The following is a 21211-nucleotide window of genomic DNA, read 5'->3' on the forward strand; positions in this document are numbered from 1 at the left end:
TTTATTCTTTGTACCCAACGCACTAGAACACCAGTTCTTAAAGCCTTTAGCCGTATCCTTATTCTAGTCCTCCTCTGTTCCTCTGGTGATGTAGAGGCTAACCCAGGCCCTGCAGCCCCCAGTATCACTCCTACTCTCCAGGAGCTATCATTTGTTGACTTCCGTAACCGTAAAAGCCTTGGTTTTCTGCACGTTAACATCAGAAGCCTCCTTCCTAAGTTTTAGTTATTCACTGCGTTAGCACACTCCGCCAACCCTGATGTTCTAGCAGTGTCTGAATCCTGGCTTAGGAAGGCCACCAAAAATTCAACATTTTCCATCTAGATAGAACTGCCAAAGGGGGTGGAGTTGCAATCTACTGTAGAGATAGCCTGCAGAGCTCTATCATACTATCCAGGTCTGTGCCCAAACAGTTTGAGCTCCTACTTCTAAAAATCCACCTTTCCAGAAATAAGTCTCTCACTGTTGCCGCTTGCTACAGAACCCCCTTAGCCCCCAGCTGTGCCCTGGACACCATATGTGAATTGATTGCCCCCCATCTATCCTCAGAGTTCGTACTGCTTGGTGACCTAAACTGGGATATGCTTAACACCCCAGCCATCCTACAATCCAAACTAGATGCCCTCAATCTCACACAAATTATCAAGGAACCTACCAGGTACAACCCTAAATCCGTAAACATGGGCACCCTCATAGATATCATCCTGACTAACTTACCCTCTAAATACACCTCCGCTGTCTTCAACCAGGATCTCAGCCATCACTGCCTTATTGCCTGCGTCCGTAACGGATCTGCGGTCAAACTACCACCCTCATCGCTGTCAAACGCTCCCTAAAACACTTTAGCGAGCAGGCCTTCCTAATTGACCTGGCCCAGGTATCCTGGATGGATATCGATCTCATTCCGTCAGTAGAGGATGCCTGGTTGTTCTTTAAAAGTGCTTTCCTCTCAATCTTAAAAAAGCATGCCCCATTCAACAAATTCAGAACTAAGAACAGATATAGCCCCTGGTTCTCCTCAGACTTGACTGCCCTTGACCAGCACAAAAACATCCTGTGGCGTACTGCATTAGCATTGAATAGCCCCCGCGATATGCAACTTTTCAGGGAAGTTAGGAACCAATATACACAAGCAGTTAGGAAAGCAAAGGCTAGCTTTTTCAAACAGAAACGTGCATCCTGTAGCACTAACTCCAAAAAGTTTTGGGACACTGTAAAGTCCATGGAGAATAAGAGCACCTCCTCCCAGCTGCCCACTGCACTGAGCTGGAAAGCTGCTATAGTCATCCCCCTCTTCAAAGGGGGTGACACTCTAGAACCATCCTGCCCTGCCTTTCAAAAGTTTTTGAAAGCCAAGTTAACAAACAGATAACCGACCATTTCGAATCCCACCGTACCTTCTCCGCTATGCAATCCGGTTTCCGAGCTGGTCATGGGTGCACCTCAGCCACGCTCAAGGTCCTAAACGATATTATAACCTCGATCGAAAATAGACAGTACTGTGCAGCCGTCTTCATCGACCTGGCCAAGGCTTTCGACTCTGTCAACTACCGCATTCTTATTGGCAGACTAAATAGCCTTGGTTTCTCAAATGACTGCCTCGCCTGGTTCACCAACTACTTCTCAGATAGAGTTCAATGTGTCAAATCGGAGGGCCTGTTGTATGGACCTATGGCAGTCTCTATGGGGGTGCCACAGGGTTCAATTCTTGGGCCGACTCTTTTCTCTGTGTATATCAATGATGTCGCTCTTGCTGCTGGTGACTCTCAGATCCACCTCTACGCAGACGACACCATTTTGTATACATCTGGCCCTTCATTGGACACTGTATTAACAAACCTCCAAACGAGCTTCAATGCCATACAACACTCCTTCCGTAGCCTCCAACTGCTCTTAAACACTAGTAAAACTAAATGCATGCTCTTCAATCGAACGCTGCTGGCACCCGCCCACCCGACCTAGAATCACTACTCTCGACGGGTCTGACCTAGAGTATGTGGACAACTACAAATACCTAGGTGTCTGGTTAGACTGTAAACTCACATTAAGCATCTCCAATCCAAAGTTAAATCTAGAATCGGCTTCCTATTTCGCAAACAAAGCCTCCTTCACTCATGCTGCCAAACATGCCCTCGTAAAACTGACTATCCTACCGATCCTTGACTTCGGCGATGTCATTTACAAAATAGCCTCCAACACTCTACTCAGCAAATTGGATGTAGTCTATCACAGTGCCATCCGTTTTGTCACCAAAGCCCCATATACTACCCACCACTGTGACCTGTACGCTCTTGTTGGCTGGTCCTCACTACATATTCGTCGCCAAACCCACTGGCTCCAGGCCATCTATAAATCACTGCTAGGCAAATCCCCGCCTTATCTTAGCTCATTGGTCACCATAGCAACACCCACCCGTAGTATGCGCTCCAGCAGGTATATCTCACTGGTCATCCCCAAAGCCAACACCTCCTTTGGCCGCCATTCCTTCCAGTTATCTGCTGCCAATGACTGGAACGAACTGCAAAAATCTCTGAAGCTGGAGACTCTTATCTCCCTCACTAACTTTAAGCATCAGTTGTCAGAGCACCTTACCGATCACTGCACCTGTACACAGCCCATCTGAAATTAGCCCACCCAACTACCTCATCCCCATATTGTTATTTATTTTGCTTATTTGCACCCCAGTATCTCTATTTGCACATCATCTCTTGCACATCTAGCATTCCAGTGTTAATACTATTTGTAATTATTTTGCACTATGGCCTATTTATTGCCTTACCTCCATAACTTGCTACATTTGCACACACTGTATATATCTTTTCTGTTGTATTTTTGACTTTATGTTTTGTTTTACCCCATATGTAACTCTGTGTTGTTGTTTTTATCGCACTGCTTTGCTTTATCTTGGCCAGGTCGCAGTTGTAAATGAGAACTTGTTCTCAACTGGCTTACTTGGTTAAATAAATGTGAAATAAAAAAATTTAAAAATGGTGCCGCTTGCTTTGTGGTGCCCCTTGCTTAGTGGTGTTGCAGACTCTGGAGCCGTTCAGAACAGGTGTATATATACTGAGATCATGTGACACTTTTGCAATTATGTTAGCACAGCTGAAAACTGTTGTGCTGATTTAAATAAGCAATAACACTGGCCTTCTTGAGACTAGTTGAGTATCTGGAGCATCAGCAATTGTGGGTTTGATTACAGGCTCAAAATGGCCAGAAACAAATAACTTTCTTCTGAAACTTGTCAGTCTATTCTTGTCCTGAGAAATGAATGCAGTTCCATGCGAGAAATTGCCAAGAAACTGAAGATCTCGTACAACGCTGTGTACTACTCCCGTCACAGAACAGCGCAAACTGGCTCTAACCAGAATAGAAAGAGGAGTGGGAGGCCCCGGTGCACAACTGAGCAAGAGGACAAATACATTAGAGTGTCTAGTTTGAGAAACAGGTGCCTCACAGGTCCTCAACTGGCAGCTTCATTAAATAGTAACCGCAAAACACCAGTCTCCACGTCAACAGTGAAGAGGCGACTCCGGGATGCTGACTTTCTAGGCAGAGTTGCAAAGAAAAAGCCATATCTCAGACTGCCCATCTTAATCGTTTATTTTTATTGGCCAGTCTGAGATATGGCTTTTTCTTTGCAACTGCCTAGAAGGTCAGCAAACACAACGTGCCATTGGAACACAGGACTGATGGTTGCTGATAATGGGCCTCTTTACGCCTATGTAGATATTCCATAAAAAAATCAGCAGTTTCCAGCTACAATAGCCATTTACAACATTAACAATGTCTACACTGTATTTCTGATCAATTTGATGTTATTTTAATGGACAAAAAATTTGCTTTTCTTTCGAAAATGAGGACATTTCTAAGTGACCCCAAACTTTTGAACGGTAGTGTACAATGTGCTTTTAAATCAATGTGATTGATTGATTAATTGATAATCAATTAATTTATTCCTATATTGTTTGTTCTTTGTGTGTCTGTGCAGAATGGGAACCCCCAGAATCCGTACTGCATTGGGATAGAGGGGGTGATGGAGGCTTACTACCAAAGCCTCAAGTCTGTTCGACTCTATGGACCCACACACTTCTCCCCTGTCATTAACCACGTGGCCAGGTAGGTCGCACACACATTCACATGCACACACACGCATGCTCGCACACACAGACAACACACACATACACAGACAGACACAGACAGCACACACATACAAATACACTCAGAACCACCCACCATGTATTTGTATTTATTAGGGATCCCCATTAGCTCCTGCCGAGGCAGCAGCTACTCTTCCTGGGGTCCAAACACATTAAGGCACTTACATCACACATAAAACAAAAGATAAAACAGTACATCATATAACATTATTACACCACTACGTATCTACAATACAACATGTATAATACTAACATACAACAAAATTACAATGTACGTGTGTGTAGAGTGCGTGTGCTAGCGTTTGTGTGCGTATGCATGTGTCTGTACCTGTGTGTGTGTTTGTCTCTTCACAGTACCCGCAGTTCAATAAGGTGTATTTTTATCTTAAAAAAAAAAAATCTGATTCTTCTGCTTGCATCAGTTACCTGATGTGGAATAGAGTTCCATGTAGTCATGGCTGTATGTAGTACTGTGCGCCTCCCATAGTCTGTTCTGGACTTGGGGATTGTGAAGAGACCTCTGGTGGCATGTCTTGTGGGGTATGCATGGGTGTCCGAGCTTTGTGCTAGTAGTTTAAACAGACAGCTCGGTGCATTCAGCTTGTCAACACTTCCTACAAAAACAAGTAGTGATGAAGTCAATCTCTCCTCCACTTTGAGCCATGAGAGATTGACGTGCATATTATTAATGTTAGCTCTCCATGTACATTTAAGGGCCAACCGTGCTGCCCTGTTCTGAGCCAATTGTAATTTTTTTATCTCAATCCCATGTCCTTGACTACACGCCCAGACCAGCTGCAGGGAGCTAGAGGGAACCCTCCTCATGAAAAGCACAGCGTTGGTAGTTAAGAAATGTCTCTACTATTGTTAAGCATATTAATTATTAACTATTCATATTAAACAAATCACGCAAATACATGTATTCCCCATCACCTGCCTTGTTGATAGTGTTGTTAAGAAGGCAGAGCAGCGCTTTATTATGGACATACTTCTCTCCATCTTAGCTACTGTTGTATCAACATGTTTTTGTCCGTGTTTTGCACCTCACCATGACACGGGACCACACACCCAGTTTACAATCAAGGGTTACTCCAAGCTGTTTAGTCACCTCAACTTGCTCAATTTCCGCATTATTCAATACAAGATTTAGTTGAGGTTTAGGGTTTAGTGAATGATTTGTCCCAAATACAATGCTTTTAGTTTTTGAAATATTTAGGACTAACGTATTCCTTGCCACACATTCTGAAACTAACTGCAGCTCTTTGTTAAGTGGCAGTCATTTCAGTCGCTGTAGTAGCTGAAGTGTATAGTGTTGAGTCATCCGCATACGTAGACACACTGGCTTTACTCAAAGCCAGTGGCATGTCGTTAGTAAATATTTAAAAAAGTAAGGGGCCTAGACAGCTGCCCTGGGGAATTCCTGATTCTACCTGGGTTATGTTGGAGAGGCTTCCAATAAAGAACACCCTCTGTGTTCTGTTAGACCGGTAACTCTTTAACCACAATATAGCAAGGGGGTGTAAAGCCATAACACATACAGTTGAAGTCGAAAGTATACATACAGTCATGGTCAAAAGTTTTGAGAATGACACAAGTATTGGTCTTCACAAAGTTCGCTGCTTCAGTGTTATGAGATATTTTTGTCAGATGTTACTATGGTATACTGAAGTACAATTACAAGCATTCCATAAGTGTCAAAGGCTTTAATTGACAATTACATTAAGTTTATGCAAAGAGTCAATATTTGCAGTGTTGACCCTTCTTTTTCAAGACCTCTGCAATCTGCCCTGGCATGCTGTCAATTAACTTCTGGGCCACATCCTGACTGATTGCAGCCCATTCTTGCATAATCAATGCTTGGAGTTTGTCAGAATTTGTGGGTTCTTGTATGTCCACCCGCCTCTTGAGGATCGACCACAAGTTCTCAATGGGATTAAGGTCTGGGGAGTTTCCTGGCCATGGACCCAAAATGTTGATGTTTTGTTCCCTGAGCCACTTAGTTATCACTTTTGCCTTATGGCAAGGTGCTCCATCATGCTGGAAAAGGCATTGGTCGTCACCAAACTGTTCTTGGATGGTTGGGAGAAGTTGCTCTCGGAGGATGTGTTGGTACCATTCTTTATTCATGGCTGTGTTCTTAGGCAAAATTGTGAGTGAGCCCACTCCCTTGGCTGAGAAGCAACCCCACACATAAATGGTCTCAGGATGCTTTACTGTTGGCATGACACAGGACTGATGGTAGCGTTCACCTTGTCTTCTCCGGACAAGGTGTTTTCCGGATGACCCAAACAATCGGAAAGGGGATTCATAATGACTTTATGAAAATGACTTTACCCCAGTCCTCAGCAGTTCAATCCCTGTACCTTTTGCAGAATATCAGTCTGTCCCTGATATTTTTCCTGGAGAGAAGTGGCTTCTTTGCTGCCCTTCTTGACACCAGGCCATCCTCCAAAAGTATTTGCCTCACTGTGCGTGCAGATGCACTCACACCTGCCTGCTGCCATTCCTGAGCAAGCTCTGCACTGGTGGTGCCCCGATCCCGCAGCTGAATCAACTTTAGGAGACGGTCCTGGCGCTTGCTGGACTTTCTTGGGCGACCTGACGCCTTCTTCACAACAAATGTACCTCTCTCCTTGAAGTTCTTGATGATCCGATAAATGGTTGATTTAGGTGCAATCTTACTAGCAGCAATATCCTTGCCTGTGAAGCCCTTTTTGTGCAAAGCAATGATGACGGCACGTGTTTCCTTGCAGGTAACCATGGTTAACAGAGTAAGAACAATGATTTCAAGCACCACCCTCCTTTTAAATCTTCCATTCTGTTATTCTAACTCAATCAGCATGACAGAGTGATCTCCAACCTTGTCCTCGTCAACTCTCTCACCTGGGTTAACGAGAGAATCACTGACATGATGTCAGCTGGTCCTTTTGTGGCAGGGCTGAAATGCAGTGGAAATGTTTTTTTGGGATGAAGTTCATTTTCATAGCAAAGAGGGACTTTGCAATTAATTGCAATTCATCTGATCACTCTTCATGACATTCTGGAGTATATGCAAATTGCCATCATCAAAACTGAGGCAGCAGACTTTGTGAAAATTTGTATTTGTGTCATTCTCAAAACTTTTGACCACGACTGTACACTTAGGTTGGAGTCATTAAAACTTGTTTTTCAACCACTCCACAAATGTCTTGTTAACAAACTATAGTTTTGGCAAGTCAGTTAGGACATTTACTTTTTGCATGACACAAGTAATTGTTCCAACAATTGTTTACAGACAGATTATTTCACTTATAATTCACTGTATCACAATTCTAGTGGGTCAGAAGTTTACATACAGTAAGTTGACTGTGCCTTTAAACAGCTTGGAAAATTCCAGAAAATGATGTCATGGCTTTAGAAGCTTCTGATAGGCTAATTGACATCATTTGAGTCATTTGGAGGTGTACCTGTGGATGTATTTCAAGGCCTACCTTCAAACTCAGTTCCTCTTTGCTTGACATCATGGGAAAATTTAAAGAAATCAGCCAAGACCTCTGATTTTTTTTTTACACCTCCACAAGTCTGGTTCATCCTTGGGAGCAATTTCCAAACGCCTGAAGGTACCACATTCATCTGTACAAACAATAGTACGCAAGTATAAACACCATGGGACCACGTAGCCGTCATACCGCTCAGGAAGGAGACGCGTTCTGTCTCCTAGAGATAAATGAACTTTGGTGCGAAAAGTGCAAATCAATCCCAGAACAACATCAAAGGACCTTGTGAAGATGCTGTAGTAAACAGGTACAAAAGTATCTATATCCACAGTAAAACGAGTCCTATATCGACATAACCTGATAGGCCACTCAGCAAGGAAAGCCACTACTCCAAAACCGCCATAAATAAGCCAGACTACGGTTTGCAACTGCACATGGGGACAAAGATCGTACTTTGGTTTAAGGACAACAAAGTAAATGTATTGGAGTGGCCATCACAAAGCCCTGACCTCAATCCTGTAGAAGATGTGTGGGCAGAACTGAAAAAGCGTGTGCGAGCAAGGAGGCCTACAAACCTGACTCAGTTACACCAGCTCTGTCAGGAGGAATGGGCCAAATTTCACCCAACTTATTGTGGGAAGCTTGGGGAAGGCTACCCGAAACGTTTGACCCAAGTTAAACAATTTAAAGGCAATGCTACCAAATACTAATTGAGTGTATGTAAACTTCTGACCTACTGGGAATGTGATTAAAGAAATAAAAGCTGAAATAAATCAATCTCTCTCCTATTATTCTGACATTTCACATTCTTAAAATAAAGTGGTGATCCTAACTGACCTAAGACAGGGAATTCTTACTAGGATTAAATGTCAGGAATTGTGAGTTTAAATGTATTTGGCTAAGGTGAATGTAAACTTCCGACTTCAACTGTACGTTTTTCCAGCAGCAGACTATGATCGATACTGTCAATAGCCGTGCTGAAGTCTAACAAAAAAGCCCCTACATTATTTTTATCATCAACTTCTCTCAGCCAATCATCAGTCATTTGTGTAAATGCTGTGCTTATTGAATGTTCTTCCCTATAAGCGTGCTGAAAGTCTGTTGTCAATTTGTTTACTGTAAAATAACATTGTATCTGGTCAAACACCATTTTTTCCAAAAGTTTACTAAGGGTTGGTAACAGGCTGATGGGTCAGCTATTTGAGCCAGTAAAGGGGGCTTTACTATTCTTGGGTAGCGGAATGACTTTTGCTTCCCAACAGGCCTGAGGGCACACACTTTCATATTAAAGATATGGCAAATAGGAGGGGTAATATCGTCCGCTATTATCCTCAGTCATTTTCCATCCAAGTATTCAGACCCCGGTTGCTTGTCATTGTTGATCCACCATTTTATTACCTCTTCCACACTCACTTTACGGAATTCAAAATTACAGTGCTTGTCTTTCATAATTTTTTCAGTTATACTTGGATGTGAAGTGTCGGCGTTTGTTACTGGCATGTCATACCTAAGTGCTAATCTTGCCAATGAAAAAATCATTAAAGTAGTTGGCAATATCAGTGGGTTTTGTGGTGAATGAGCCATCTGATTCAATGAATGATGGCGCTGAGTTTGCCTTTTTGCCCAAATTTTCATTTAAGGTGCTCCAAAGCTTTTCACTATCATTCTTTGTCATTTATCTTTGTTTCATAGCGTAGTTTCTTCGTCTTCTTTTTATTCAGTTTATTCACATGATTTCTCAATTTGCAGTACGTTTGCCAATCGGTTGTGCAGCCAGACTTGTTTGCTATACCTTTTGCCTGATCCCTCTTAACCATACAATTTTTCAATTCCTCATCAATCCAAGGGGATTTAACCATTTTTACAGTCATTTTCTTAATGGTTGCATGCTTATTAGTAACTGGAATAAGACATTTCATAAATGTGTCAAGTGCAGCAGCTGGTTACTCCTCATTACACACCACAGACCAGCAAATATTCTTTACATCATCAACATAAGAATCACTACGTATTGTATGACCTCTTATACACTATATTAGGCCCAGCCTTTGGAACGTTGGTTTTCCTAGATATGGGTACTACAGTGAGGGAATAAAGTATTTGATCCCATTTTACATTTACATTTTAGTCATTTAGCAGACGCTCTTATCCAGAGCGACTTACAGTTAGTGAGTGCATACATTTTTCATACTGTCACCCATTGAATGGTTTTCTGTTCCGTGTAGTACACAGCATCACATCAGTCTCAGTTTTAGCCTACCTTATGTGCTAAAGATCACACACTTAAGTTAACATAGAATCTAGTGACAATTCTGACATTTGACATCTTGTGGAAAAGTGTACCTTTTCCTATAAAAAAAAAGAAAGTAGTCTGTCCAAATCAATTCAACAAGATGTCAGTCAGTTTTGAAACCCCACTGCTAAAGAATAATTTGCCACCAAAATCTTTAAAAAGTGTTCTGAAACATCATAGTATACACCAAAGCAGTTTCTCAACTATTTAAGAGGCATACAATTTCCAATGATAACTCTGGAGATGCAACGCAAGTAAAGTAGCAACTTCTCTTGAGTATGTATAAATACAAATATTTATGCTGAGAGTGTCAACTGAAGGTGGCAGGTTAATAAAGTCAGGAACGTTGGGTGTGTGTTTGGGTTTTCTTGCATAGGCTGAGACAGAGCTGGTGGGGACAGATGTAGCATGGGTAATTACCTCAGAGAGAAGCTGAAGGAGAGAGTGAGGCTGCCTGTGCTGTGCTGTGCTGACAGACACCCATGGAAGCTCTCCGTTTGACAGGTTCACCCACTGTGATCAAGTCTCACTTAGCGAGCTCAGGCTTTTTTAAGTGAGTCCTATTAAAATGCTCAAGTAGTTATGTCTATATCAGGGATGGGCAACTGGCCTTTTGCAGGCCCGCGGATCAATTTCTCCCCCCGACTGAGTTCCGACTGGAACCCCATCAAAGTTGCCCATCCCTGGTCTATATTATAGTGCCGTCTCTGGTAATAGTGGGGCAGTATCGAGAGATTCAATTCATAGACCAGAGTCAAGTATGAAGAACAGCACCATTATAGTGATGGTTGAGCACATACTGTATCAGAGCTGATGTCAGCTAATATTACAATCATTCCATTTCTTCGCTTGATAGAGTAATGTGGAAAGGAAGTGTGTTGCTTGTTGAAGAAGCTGCTATGTCTGGTTTGTATCCAGGTAGCAGGGGCAGCAGGGGTCCGTAGAGAGGCAGTGGGTCTGGCCAGGTGAGAGAGAGGCAGGGCGCCCCCTGCTGTCCGAAGGGGTGCTACCCCTTGTTTCTTTTGGTTTTGGGTGTCAACGACTTTTGAGCACTTTATATAAACTAGCTCTAGTCCACGCAAGCGTCTGGTCCTTAGATACGTATGGACCAAAGAGAGTCTGTTAGATACGCATGGACCAAAGAGAGTCTGTTAGATACGCATGGACCAAAGAGAGTCTGTTAGATACGCATGGACCAAAGAGAGTCTGTTAGATACGCATGGACCAAAGAGAGTCTGTTAGATACGCATGGACCAAAGAGAGTCTGTTAGATACGCATGGACCAAAGAGAGTCTGTTAGATACGCATGGACCAAAGAGAGTCTGTTAGATACGCATGGACCAAAGAGAGTCTGTTAGATACGCATGGACCAAAGAGAGTCTGTTAGATACGCATGGACCAAAGAGAGTCTGTTAGATACGCATGGACCAAAGAGAGTCTGTTAGATACGCATGGACCAAAGAGAGTCTGTTAGATACGCATGGACCAAAGAGAGTCTGTTAGATACGCATGGACCAAAGAGAGTCTGTTAGATACGCATGGACCAAAGAGAGTCTGTTAGATACGCATGGACCAAAGAGAGTCTGTTAGATACGCATGGACCAAAGAGAGTCTGTTAGATACGCATGGACCAAAGAGAGTCTTGTGGTCACATTGAGATCCCACTATAATTATTAAGTATTCTAATTCCTAATTCTATGGGTGGTCATTTATTTAGTATTTTGGAGACATGACACCCTGTGCATACAAAGAAAGGTCATCCAGCACTCTGCTGATTTTGTATGTTTGCCCACAGACAAAATAAATTATCAGTCTGTAATTTTAATGGTAGGTTAATTTGAACAGTGAGAGACAGAATAACAAAAAAAAAATCCAGAGAAACGCGTGTCAAAAATGTTATAAATTGATTTGCATTTTAATGAGGGAAATAAGTATTTGACCCCCTCTCAATCAGAAAGATTTCTGGCTCCCATGTGTCTTTTATACAGGTAATGAGCTGAGATTAAGAGCACACTCGTAAAGGGAGTGCTCCTAATCTCAGTGTGTTACCTGTATAAAAGACACCTGTCCACAGAAGCAATCAATCAATCAGATTCCAAACTCTCCACGATGGCCAAGACCAAAGAGCTCTCCAAGGATGTCAGGGACAAGATTGTAGACCTACACAAGGCTGGAATGGGCTACAAGACCATCGCCAAGCAGCTTGGTGAGAAGGTGACAACAGTTGGTGCGATTATTCGCAAACGGAAGAAACACAAAATAACTGTCAATATCCCTTGGCCTGGGGCTCCATGCAAGATCTCACCTCGTGGAGTTGCAATGATCATGAAAACGGTGAGGAATCAGCCCAGAACTACACATGACCCCAAGAACACCATCCCCACCGTCAAACATGGAGGTGGAAACATTATGCTTTGGGGGTGTTTTTCTGCTAAGGGGACAGGACAACTTCACCACATCAAAGGGATGATGGATGGGGCCATGTACCGTCAAATCTTGGGTGAGAACCTCCTTCCCTCAGCCAGGGAATTGAAAATGGGTCGTGGATGGGTATTCCAGCATGACAATGACCCAAAACACACGGCCAAGGCAAAAAAAAGGAGTGGCTCAAGAAGAAGCACATTAACGTCCTGGAGTGGCCTAGCCAGTCTCCAGACCTTAATCCCATAGAAAATCTGTGGAGGGAGCTGAAGGTTCGAGTTGCCAAACGTCAGCCTCAAAACCTTAATGACTTGGAGAAGATCTGCAAAGAGGAGTGGGACAAAATCCCCCCTGAGATGTGTACAAACCTGTTGGCCAACTACAAGAAACATCTGACCTCTGTGATTGCCAACAAGGGTTTTGCCACCAAGTACTAAGTCATGTTTTGCAGAGGGGTCAAATACTTATTTCCCTCATTAAAATGCAAATCAATTCATACAATTTTTGACATGCGTTTTTCTGGATTTTTTTGTTGTTATTCTGTCTCTCACTGTTCAAATAAACCTACCATTCGAATTATAGACTGATCATGTCTTTGTCAGTGGACAAACGTACAAAATGAGCAGGGGATCAAATACTTTTTTCCCTCACTGTATATTGTGATCACTACATCTGATGGATTTGGATACTGCTTTAAAGCAAATTCATGCAGTATTAATACGTTGATGATTTCAATTTGTAACTACCCTGGTAGGTTGACTGATAACCTGAACCAGGTTGCAGGCACTGGTTACAGTTTGAAACTTTTTCTTGAGTGATCAGCTTGATGAAAGCCAGTCAATATTGAAATCACCCAGAAAATATACCTCTCTGTTGATATCACGTACATTATGAAGCATTTCACACATACAGTGCATTCGGATAGTATTCAGAATGACAAAGCGAAAACAGGTTTAATAGAAATGTTTGCAAATATATTACAAATAAAAAACAGAAATACCTTACTTACATAAGTATTCAGACCCTTTGCTATGAGACTCAAAATTGAGATCAGGTGCATCCTGTTTCCATTGATCATCCTTGAGATGTTTCTACAACTTGATTGGAGTCCACCTGTGGTAAATTCAATTGATTGGACATGATTTGGAAAGGCACACACCTGTCTATGTAAGGTCCCACGGTTGACAGTGCCTGTCTGAGCAAAAACCTCCAGTGGCCTCCATCATTTTTAAATGGAAGAAGTTTGGAACCACCAAGACCCTTCCTAGAGCTGGCCGCCCGGCCAAACTGAGCAATCGGGGGAGAAGGGCCTTGGTCGGGGAAGTGACCAAGAACCCAATGGTCACTCTGACAGAGCTCCAGAGTTCCTATGTGGAGATGGGAGAACCTTCCAGAAGGACAACCATCTCTGCAGCACTCCACCAATCAGGACTTTATGGCAGAGTGGCCAGATGGAAGCCACTCCTCAGTAAAAGGCACATTAGAGCCCGCTTGGAGTTGCCAAAAAGCTCCTAAAGGACTCTCAGACCATGAGAAACAAGATTCTCTGGTCTGATGAAACCAAGATTGAACTCTTTGGCCTGAATGCCGACCGGCACGTCTGGAGCAAACCTGGCATCATCCCTACGGTGAAGCATGGTGGTGGCAGCATGCTGTGGGAATGTTTTTCAGCGGCAGGGACTGGGAGACTAGTCAGGATCGAGGGAAAGATGAACAGAGCAAAGTACAGAGAGATCCTTGATGAAAACCTGCTCAGGACCTCAGACTGGGGCGAAGGTTCACCTTCCAACATGGCAACGACCCTAAGCACACAGCCAAGACAACCGGGTTCAAGTCCGGGCCCAGCCAGAGCCGGACTTGAACCCGATCTAAACATCTCTAGAGAGACCTGAAAATAGCTGTGCAGCGACGCTCCCCATTCAACCTGACAGAGCTTGAGAGGATCTGTAGAGAAGAATGGGAGAAATTCCCCAAATACAGGTGTGCCAAGCTTGTAGCGTCATACCCAAGAAGACTTGAGGCTGTAATCACTGCCAAAGGTGTTACAACAAAGTACTGAGTAAAGGGTCTGAATACTTATGTAAATTTGATATTTTGGTTTTGTATTTTTAATGCCTTTGCAAAAATAAAACAGTTTTTGCTTTGTCATTATGGGGTATTGTGTGTAGATTGTTGAGGGAAACAACATTTTAACCAATTTATAATAAGGCTGTCACGTAACAAAATGTGGAAAAAGTCAAGGGGTCTGAATACTTTTCGAATGCACTGTGCATTTGCTGCAGCATTATGACAACTCAGCAACACAATGGTAGGGATTAACTGAGCTGGTCTTGGGTCATTGATAAGTCACTGTCTCAACGCAGCCTTGAAATGCGTGGACAGAGTCCAGGAGCCAAGATTATTTGGATGAGCACACACAGTGCCATTCTATTCAACTCCTACTGTGGCCATTCACAGTGGTACAATAACATGGGATGGTCATTAGGTAGCATTTTCCTGTGTTCTTCTGTTGTTCCACAGTGACCTGTGACCCCCTGGAGGAAGTCCAGATGAAAATAAATGTTCTAATAGCTCAGCCGCCCACTGGAATCAATACTTACTGTACTGGCATTAGCACACACACACAAACCTTATGATCACTTCTGGCCTTCGCAGTTGGAGAAAATCATTTGTGCTTTGTGTGTAACTGACCAACATCCATGCAGGTGATCGATGAGCAACATACAGGTAACTGCCAAAATAAAGGAAGCACGAGTAAATGAGGGATACAAAGTATATTGAAAGCAGGTGCTTCCACACATTATTTTGGCTACCATGGCTAGAAGAAGAGGTATGTGTGAAGGGGTCTCCAATGAGCAGAGGTGTGTGTGTGTGTGTGTGTGTGTGTGTGTGTGTGTGTGTGTGTGTGTGTGTGTGTGTGTGTGTGTGTGTGTGTGTGTGTGTGTGTCCGTCACCAGATCTCAACCCAATTGAACACTTATGGGAGATTCTGGAGGGGCGCCTGAAACAGCGTTTTCCACCACCATCAACAAAACACCAAATTATGACATTTCTCATGGAAGAATGGTGTTGCATCCCTCCAATAGAGTTCCAGACCCTTATATAATCTATGCAAAGGCGCATTGAAGCTGTTCTGGCCGTTCGTGGTGGCCCAACGCCCTATTAAGACATTTTATGTTGGTGTTTCCTTTATTTTGGCAATTACCTGTAGGTCTGCCTGCCGGACTGTGATCAGAAAAGAAAATACTTTCCCCACCCACTCACGGAACATAAGTAACCACACATGAAAGCAGTAGCCTAAATGTCACAATTTACCACCATCACACAAATAGATGAGAAATCTGAGCTCAGATTAGATTACAGCAAAATCACACCAGTGCCTTTATATGAAAAAACTACACTTCAAACAAGATTAGGATGATACATGGTCGCTTTCCAGCTTCCAGTGCAATTCCTTACTTATTGCAGCAATAAAATAAACTGCAAACGGAAGCAAGCAGTCAGCAGTCTCCTCCTCCTCTGCATCCAAAATTATTCAATGTTGTTCCAAATTATTAATTCAACGTTGCATACAGAGAGTTAGTTGTTGAAAACCAATAAGGCTTTGTACTATCGACCAGTAGACTGACACTATCTGAGACTAAGAGAGTGTCGCCTTGTCCACATGGTTGATTAATGGTCATTTTATCCGAGCAGAAGAAAACTGGACTTGGTGTCTCTCCGTATCGTGTGGTGTCCCTGTGCTGTACATGCTCTATTTGGTGTTCACTATTAGGACATCTTGCCCAGTCATCTATACACACACACAAGATTGACTGTAACAAGCTTTCTCCTCAATCCCTCTTCGCCCCTCAAATCCCATTTATTTCTCGGTTTGATCCGTCCGCCCACGTGGCCTAAGAATAGCTTTGCCGTTCATAGCTCATTTATCTTCAGTGTGACCAAAACACACTGAGGGAAGTCATTTTCACACAAATAAGTGGCTCCAGTGTCAAGCAAGACCGTAATTCTCCCAATACTTGTGGCTGTATTAATGTGTCACTCAGAAAGCGTGCAGTGTGTGTGTGTGTGTGTGTGTGTGTGTGTGTGTGTGTGTGTGGTGGCTGTTGCGTGGGCCCAGGGGTCAAGACTAAGTCAAGACTAAGTCCCCTGTCCGGGGGTTTCTTCGGATGGGGCCACAGTGTCTCCGGACCGCTCCTGTCTCAGCCTCCAGTATTTATGCTGCAGTAGTTTATGTGTCGGGGGGCTGGGGTTAGTTGGTTATACCTGGAGTACTTCTCCTGTCTTATCCAGTGTCCTGTGTGAATTTAAGTATGCTCTCTCTAATTCTCTCGTTCTCTCTTCTCTCTGAGAACCTGAGCCCTAGGACCATACGTCAGGACTACCGGGCATGCTGACACCTTGCTGTCCCCAGTCCGCCTGGCCTTGCTGCTATTCCAGTTTCAACTGTCCTGCCTGCGGTTACGAAACCCCTACCTGTCCCAGACCTGCTGTTTTCAACTCTTAATGATCGGCTATGAAAAGCCAACTGAGAGACCTGAGCCCTAGGACCATACGTCGGGACTACCGGCCGTGGTGACTCCTTGCTGTCCCCAGTCCGCCTGGCCTTGCTGCTATTCCAGTTTCAACTGTTCTGCCTGCGGTTATGGAACCCCTACCTGTCCCAGACCTGCTGTTTTCAACTCTTAATGATCGGCTATGAAAAGCCAACTGAGATTTATTCCTGATTATTATTTGACCATGCTTGTCACTTATGAACATTTTTGAACATCTTGGTATGGTTCTGTTATAATCTCCACCCGGCACAGCCAGAAGAGGACTGGCCACCCCTCATAGCCTGGTTCCTCTCTAGGTTTCTTCCTAGGTTTTGGCCTTTCTAGGGAGTTTTTCCTAGCCACCGTGCTTCTACACCTGCATTACTAGCTGTTTGGGGTTTTAGGCTGGGTTTCTGTACAGCACTTCGAGATATTAGCTGATGTACGAAGGGCTATATAAAATAAAATTGATTGATTGATTGATTGATTATTAAACCGAGGAACACCCCCTAGGGTTATTACATTTACATTTACATTTACGTCATTTAGCAGACGCTCTTATCCAGAGCGACTTACAGTTAGTGCATACATTATTCTTTTTTATTTTCATACTGGCCCCCCGTGGGAAGTTATAGTCCAGATATGGGCCTCAACCATCAGCCAAACAAATGACTAGAGTTCCAGGCATGAGAGTAGATTAGATTAATGAGAGCTCATAGGCTAACACAAAATAAGTTTCATAAATACATTCAATTGGTTGATTTATTGATTCCCCAGTGCATCTCATCCTGCTCTCCTCTCTGTTCTCCTCCCACCAACCTCTCTCTTTCTCCTCTCCTCTCCTCTGCTCTCTCTCTTTCTCTCCCCCACTCCAGGTATGCACATTCAGTGAAAGATGGCTCCCAGTACTTCATCCTCCTTATCATCTCGGACGGTGTCATCACCGACATGGCCCAGACAAAGGAGTCTATTGTAAACGTACGTACATGTCAAAAGTATTATTTCCCATAATTTACAGTATGCCACCAGACCTGTAAAAATAGGAAAGGAGTCCTAGGACTTAAAATGTGTTTCAAACATGTCCATTGTAAACGTGTATCTTGGGGCTGTTCTAGATATAGTTGGTTGGACCCAACGTTGATATTGTTATCGTTTACGGCACAGGTGTCAAACTCATTCCACGGAGGGCCGAGTGGCTGCGGGTTTTCGTTCCGCCCTTGTACTTGATTGATGAATTAAGGTCACTAATTAGTAAGGAACTCCCCACACCTGGTTGTCTAGGGCTTAATTGAAAGGAAAAACCAAAAACCTGCAGACACTAGGCACTCGATGGATGAGTTTGACACCCCTGATTTATGGTGTTTTTCTGTCTACGTTGAGAAATGCTGTTTTGGAATGGCCTGATTCCAAAATTGTGTTACATAGAGACAGAATCGCTACTCTGTGTTACACAAGTTTCCCTACATCCTGTAATGTGATTGTGGAGTAAGATATGAGAACAATGAGTACCAAGCAACCCCAGAAATAGATGTTCCTCATATCTCTGCCAATTTAATGGCAATAAAAAGTTATGAAACACAGTGATAACATCTATCATTCTCATCCAGCCTTTGGCGAATGGCAACCCACTCAACCCACTATGCAATGTAATAGACATCCGCTGAGGGAGAGGATGGAAATAAGGTTCATTTATTAGCTGTCTGGCTGGCTGGGGTTTAGACACAAGTTGTACATGCATGAAATTAGAGAGGTGCTAATCCAGTAATTAGTCCTACAAAGGTTCGACAGATTCTACTACTTTTTCACAAATAGTTTTTTAGTCCTATAAAGGCTCAGCAGAAGATGGAAACCAAATCGCATAAAGGAGCAGAATTGGAAAACATTATCCATCTTATGACAGTCGATCTCTGCTGTACCATTATATGAGAAGTAGAGAGGCTATTACAGTACTTACAGTGTACATTAATTGGGAGTGTATTAATTGGGAGTATTTCTCTGACAGCCTGTGGCGTTTTAGATAACGCTGGTTATTGACATTGACGTTGAAAAGAAACTTGTTTCCTCAGGCTCTCTTTTCTTTGAAACATCTCTCTCTCTCTCTCTCTCTCTCGCTCTCTCTCTCTCTCTCTCGCTCTCCTGTCTCCTCTATCATCACTCTCGCTCTCTCTTCCCCTCTCCACCTCCAAAGGCGGCTACTTTGCCCATGTCAATTATAATTGTCGGGGTTGGACCAGCAGAATTTAATGGTAAGACAGGAATAATGGAATGTGGGTGGGTGTGCGTGTGCGTGTGCACGCATATGTGTTTCTATGTGTATTCTCTCATCTCTTCTCTGTGTTAAATCCATTATTACGCCCCTCACCCGGTTCTCCCTCTCTTCTCTTCTCCTTTCCCTCTCGCTCTTTCCTTCCTCTCCCTCTCTCTCATTTGTTTCCCATCCGCCACTTTGTTTATGTCTTTCTAAATGGCGATGCTCATTTGTGACGTTTTACAGTCATTTGTCATCATTTTCATTCACCTTTATTTAGGAACAGATCGAGTCCTCACCTCTCCTCTCTTATTATTGGAAAGAGATGTTTACAATTCATATAACACTCCAGCTCCATAATAAACACATTCATTCCTTATGAGCAATTAGCCTCTAAAGTCAATGGGCATTAAACATTATCACGCTTATAAAGTCAATGTGCACAGTAGCATGACGTCCCTCCCTGTGCCGCTACACATGGTTGCTTTCCCTTACACGTATCCCAGCACATACTTCACCATACGCGCATCACTCATCACTCACCCAGTAGCGTGCAATGTTAAACTTACAACCAAGGATTTCACCGCTCTACACACAAACACATTCTCTGTACTCAAACTACATGGCAGGCAATGGAACACTGTCATCTTGTGTAGTGCGCTTACTGGCTCTCTGTTGTAATGTAGTGTGTGAAGTCAGTGCACACGGACAACAGTACAGTATGTGTAGCCTACGATGTGTCATGCACCGTGGCACTGATGATGTTGACATGTCGATGTGGGCTTTGTTCTGACATGGCATGGCTGACTGATGTGATTCTCTCTCTCTCTCTCTCTCTCTGTGTCTCGCTTGCTTTTCTTCTCCTCAGAAATGATTGAGCTTGATGGAGATGAAGAGAGGATCTCATCCCAAGGGAGGTTCGCAGAGAGAGACATTGTTCAGGTATTATAGAGCATTCTCTGTGCCTCAATGCATGCCTATAGAATGAAAAGCATATATTAAAGCAGAGTTTCAGTGTCTATGGAAATAGGCTTACATTCTAGAATCAATAGAATGTCATGTAAATGTTTGTAAATGTCATTCTTCCCATATCTTCACTTGTATTCTTTATTTTTTCCTCCTCCACCTCTTTATCCATTGTATTCCTCTCTATTCATTGTTATCTTTTTCTAACAGAATTGCTGAACTCTTTCCCTCCCTGTCTCCCCCCACTCCTTCTCCTCCTCCCTACCTCCCCTCCTTCGTTCCTTCTCTCTTCCTCCCCTCCTTTTCTCCATCCAGTTTGTTCCATTTCGTGACTACATCGACCGCAGGGGGAACCACATTCTGAGTATGGCCCGTCTGGCCAAGGAGGTCCTGGCTGAGATCCCTGACCAGTTCCTCTCCTACATGAGGACCAGGTGCATCAAACCAGGCCCCTGCCCCCCTGCCTACACCCCCGCCCCCGCCGTGCACCCCCTCCTCACCCGACGGGTCAGCCGAATCTGAGGGGTAAGACCCCTCTGAGAGGTAAGACCCCCTCCCTCCCCCCGGCCTCTTCTTTCTTGCTTCTTCTTCCTCACTGGAGTTTGACGATGGCGGTCAGAAGAAACCAACTGCCGTTTCCACTGTCATGTTGCACTTTTGTAAATTCTGAATTCCTATCTGCAGAAAGGACAGCAAGGTGTTTTGCTTCCGTTTAAAGTGTCCCTCAGGAAGGACTTCCCCTCAGAGGTCAGAGCTTAGAGGTCAGAGGACACAGTTTACTGGTCTGACCAACCAGGAGCAGCATCCAATCTGTGAAGAACCGTTCAGAAGAACATTGCTGTCTCTTATTTCTATGCCCTACTCTTCCTCTCAACCCCACTTCTCTCTCACCAACGGTCTCTTTCTAAATGTTTACAAAAGTTGAGGATGAAGAGGAGGATTGGTACTCGTGGATACATTTGTATTTTTGGTTGTAAAAACGGAGCGCGTTCTAGTTCTAGTAGAGGGGTATGCATGCAGTGTGAATCTTGCACTCAGGGCCTCCTAGTCGTTTGTTTCTTTTCCAACTACCACCTTTCAGACAGTCCCACTCGCTCTCTTACTTACACTCT

The 21211-nt window shown here is 43.6% G+C and overlaps 1 protein-coding gene across 1 annotated transcript in view; it reads left to right on the top strand.

The window, feature by feature from the left end:
• LOC121577177 (copine-8-like) overlaps window positions 1-20656 on the top strand; it is an 81228-nt gene extending 60572 nt beyond the window's left edge. The window contains exons 16-20 of the mRNA XM_045223631.1: window positions 3992-4119; window positions 17761-17863; window positions 19074-19131; window positions 20002-20075; window positions 20415-20656. Coding sequence (XP_045079566.1) covers window positions 3992-4119; window positions 17761-17863; window positions 19074-19131; window positions 20002-20075; window positions 20415-20621 — 570 coding nt within the window. The 3' untranslated portion in view covers window positions 20622-20656. The remainder of the gene's footprint in view (window positions 1-3991; window positions 4120-17760; window positions 17864-19073; window positions 19132-20001; window positions 20076-20414) is intronic.
• Window positions 20657-21211: the final 555 nt, after the last annotated feature.

This window comes from Coregonus clupeaformis, chromosome 11 (assembly GCF_020615455.1).
Source record: "Coregonus clupeaformis isolate EN_2021a chromosome 11, ASM2061545v1, whole genome shotgun sequence".
Classification (NCBI taxonomy): domain Eukaryota; kingdom Metazoa; phylum Chordata; class Actinopteri; order Salmoniformes; family Salmonidae; genus Coregonus; species Coregonus clupeaformis.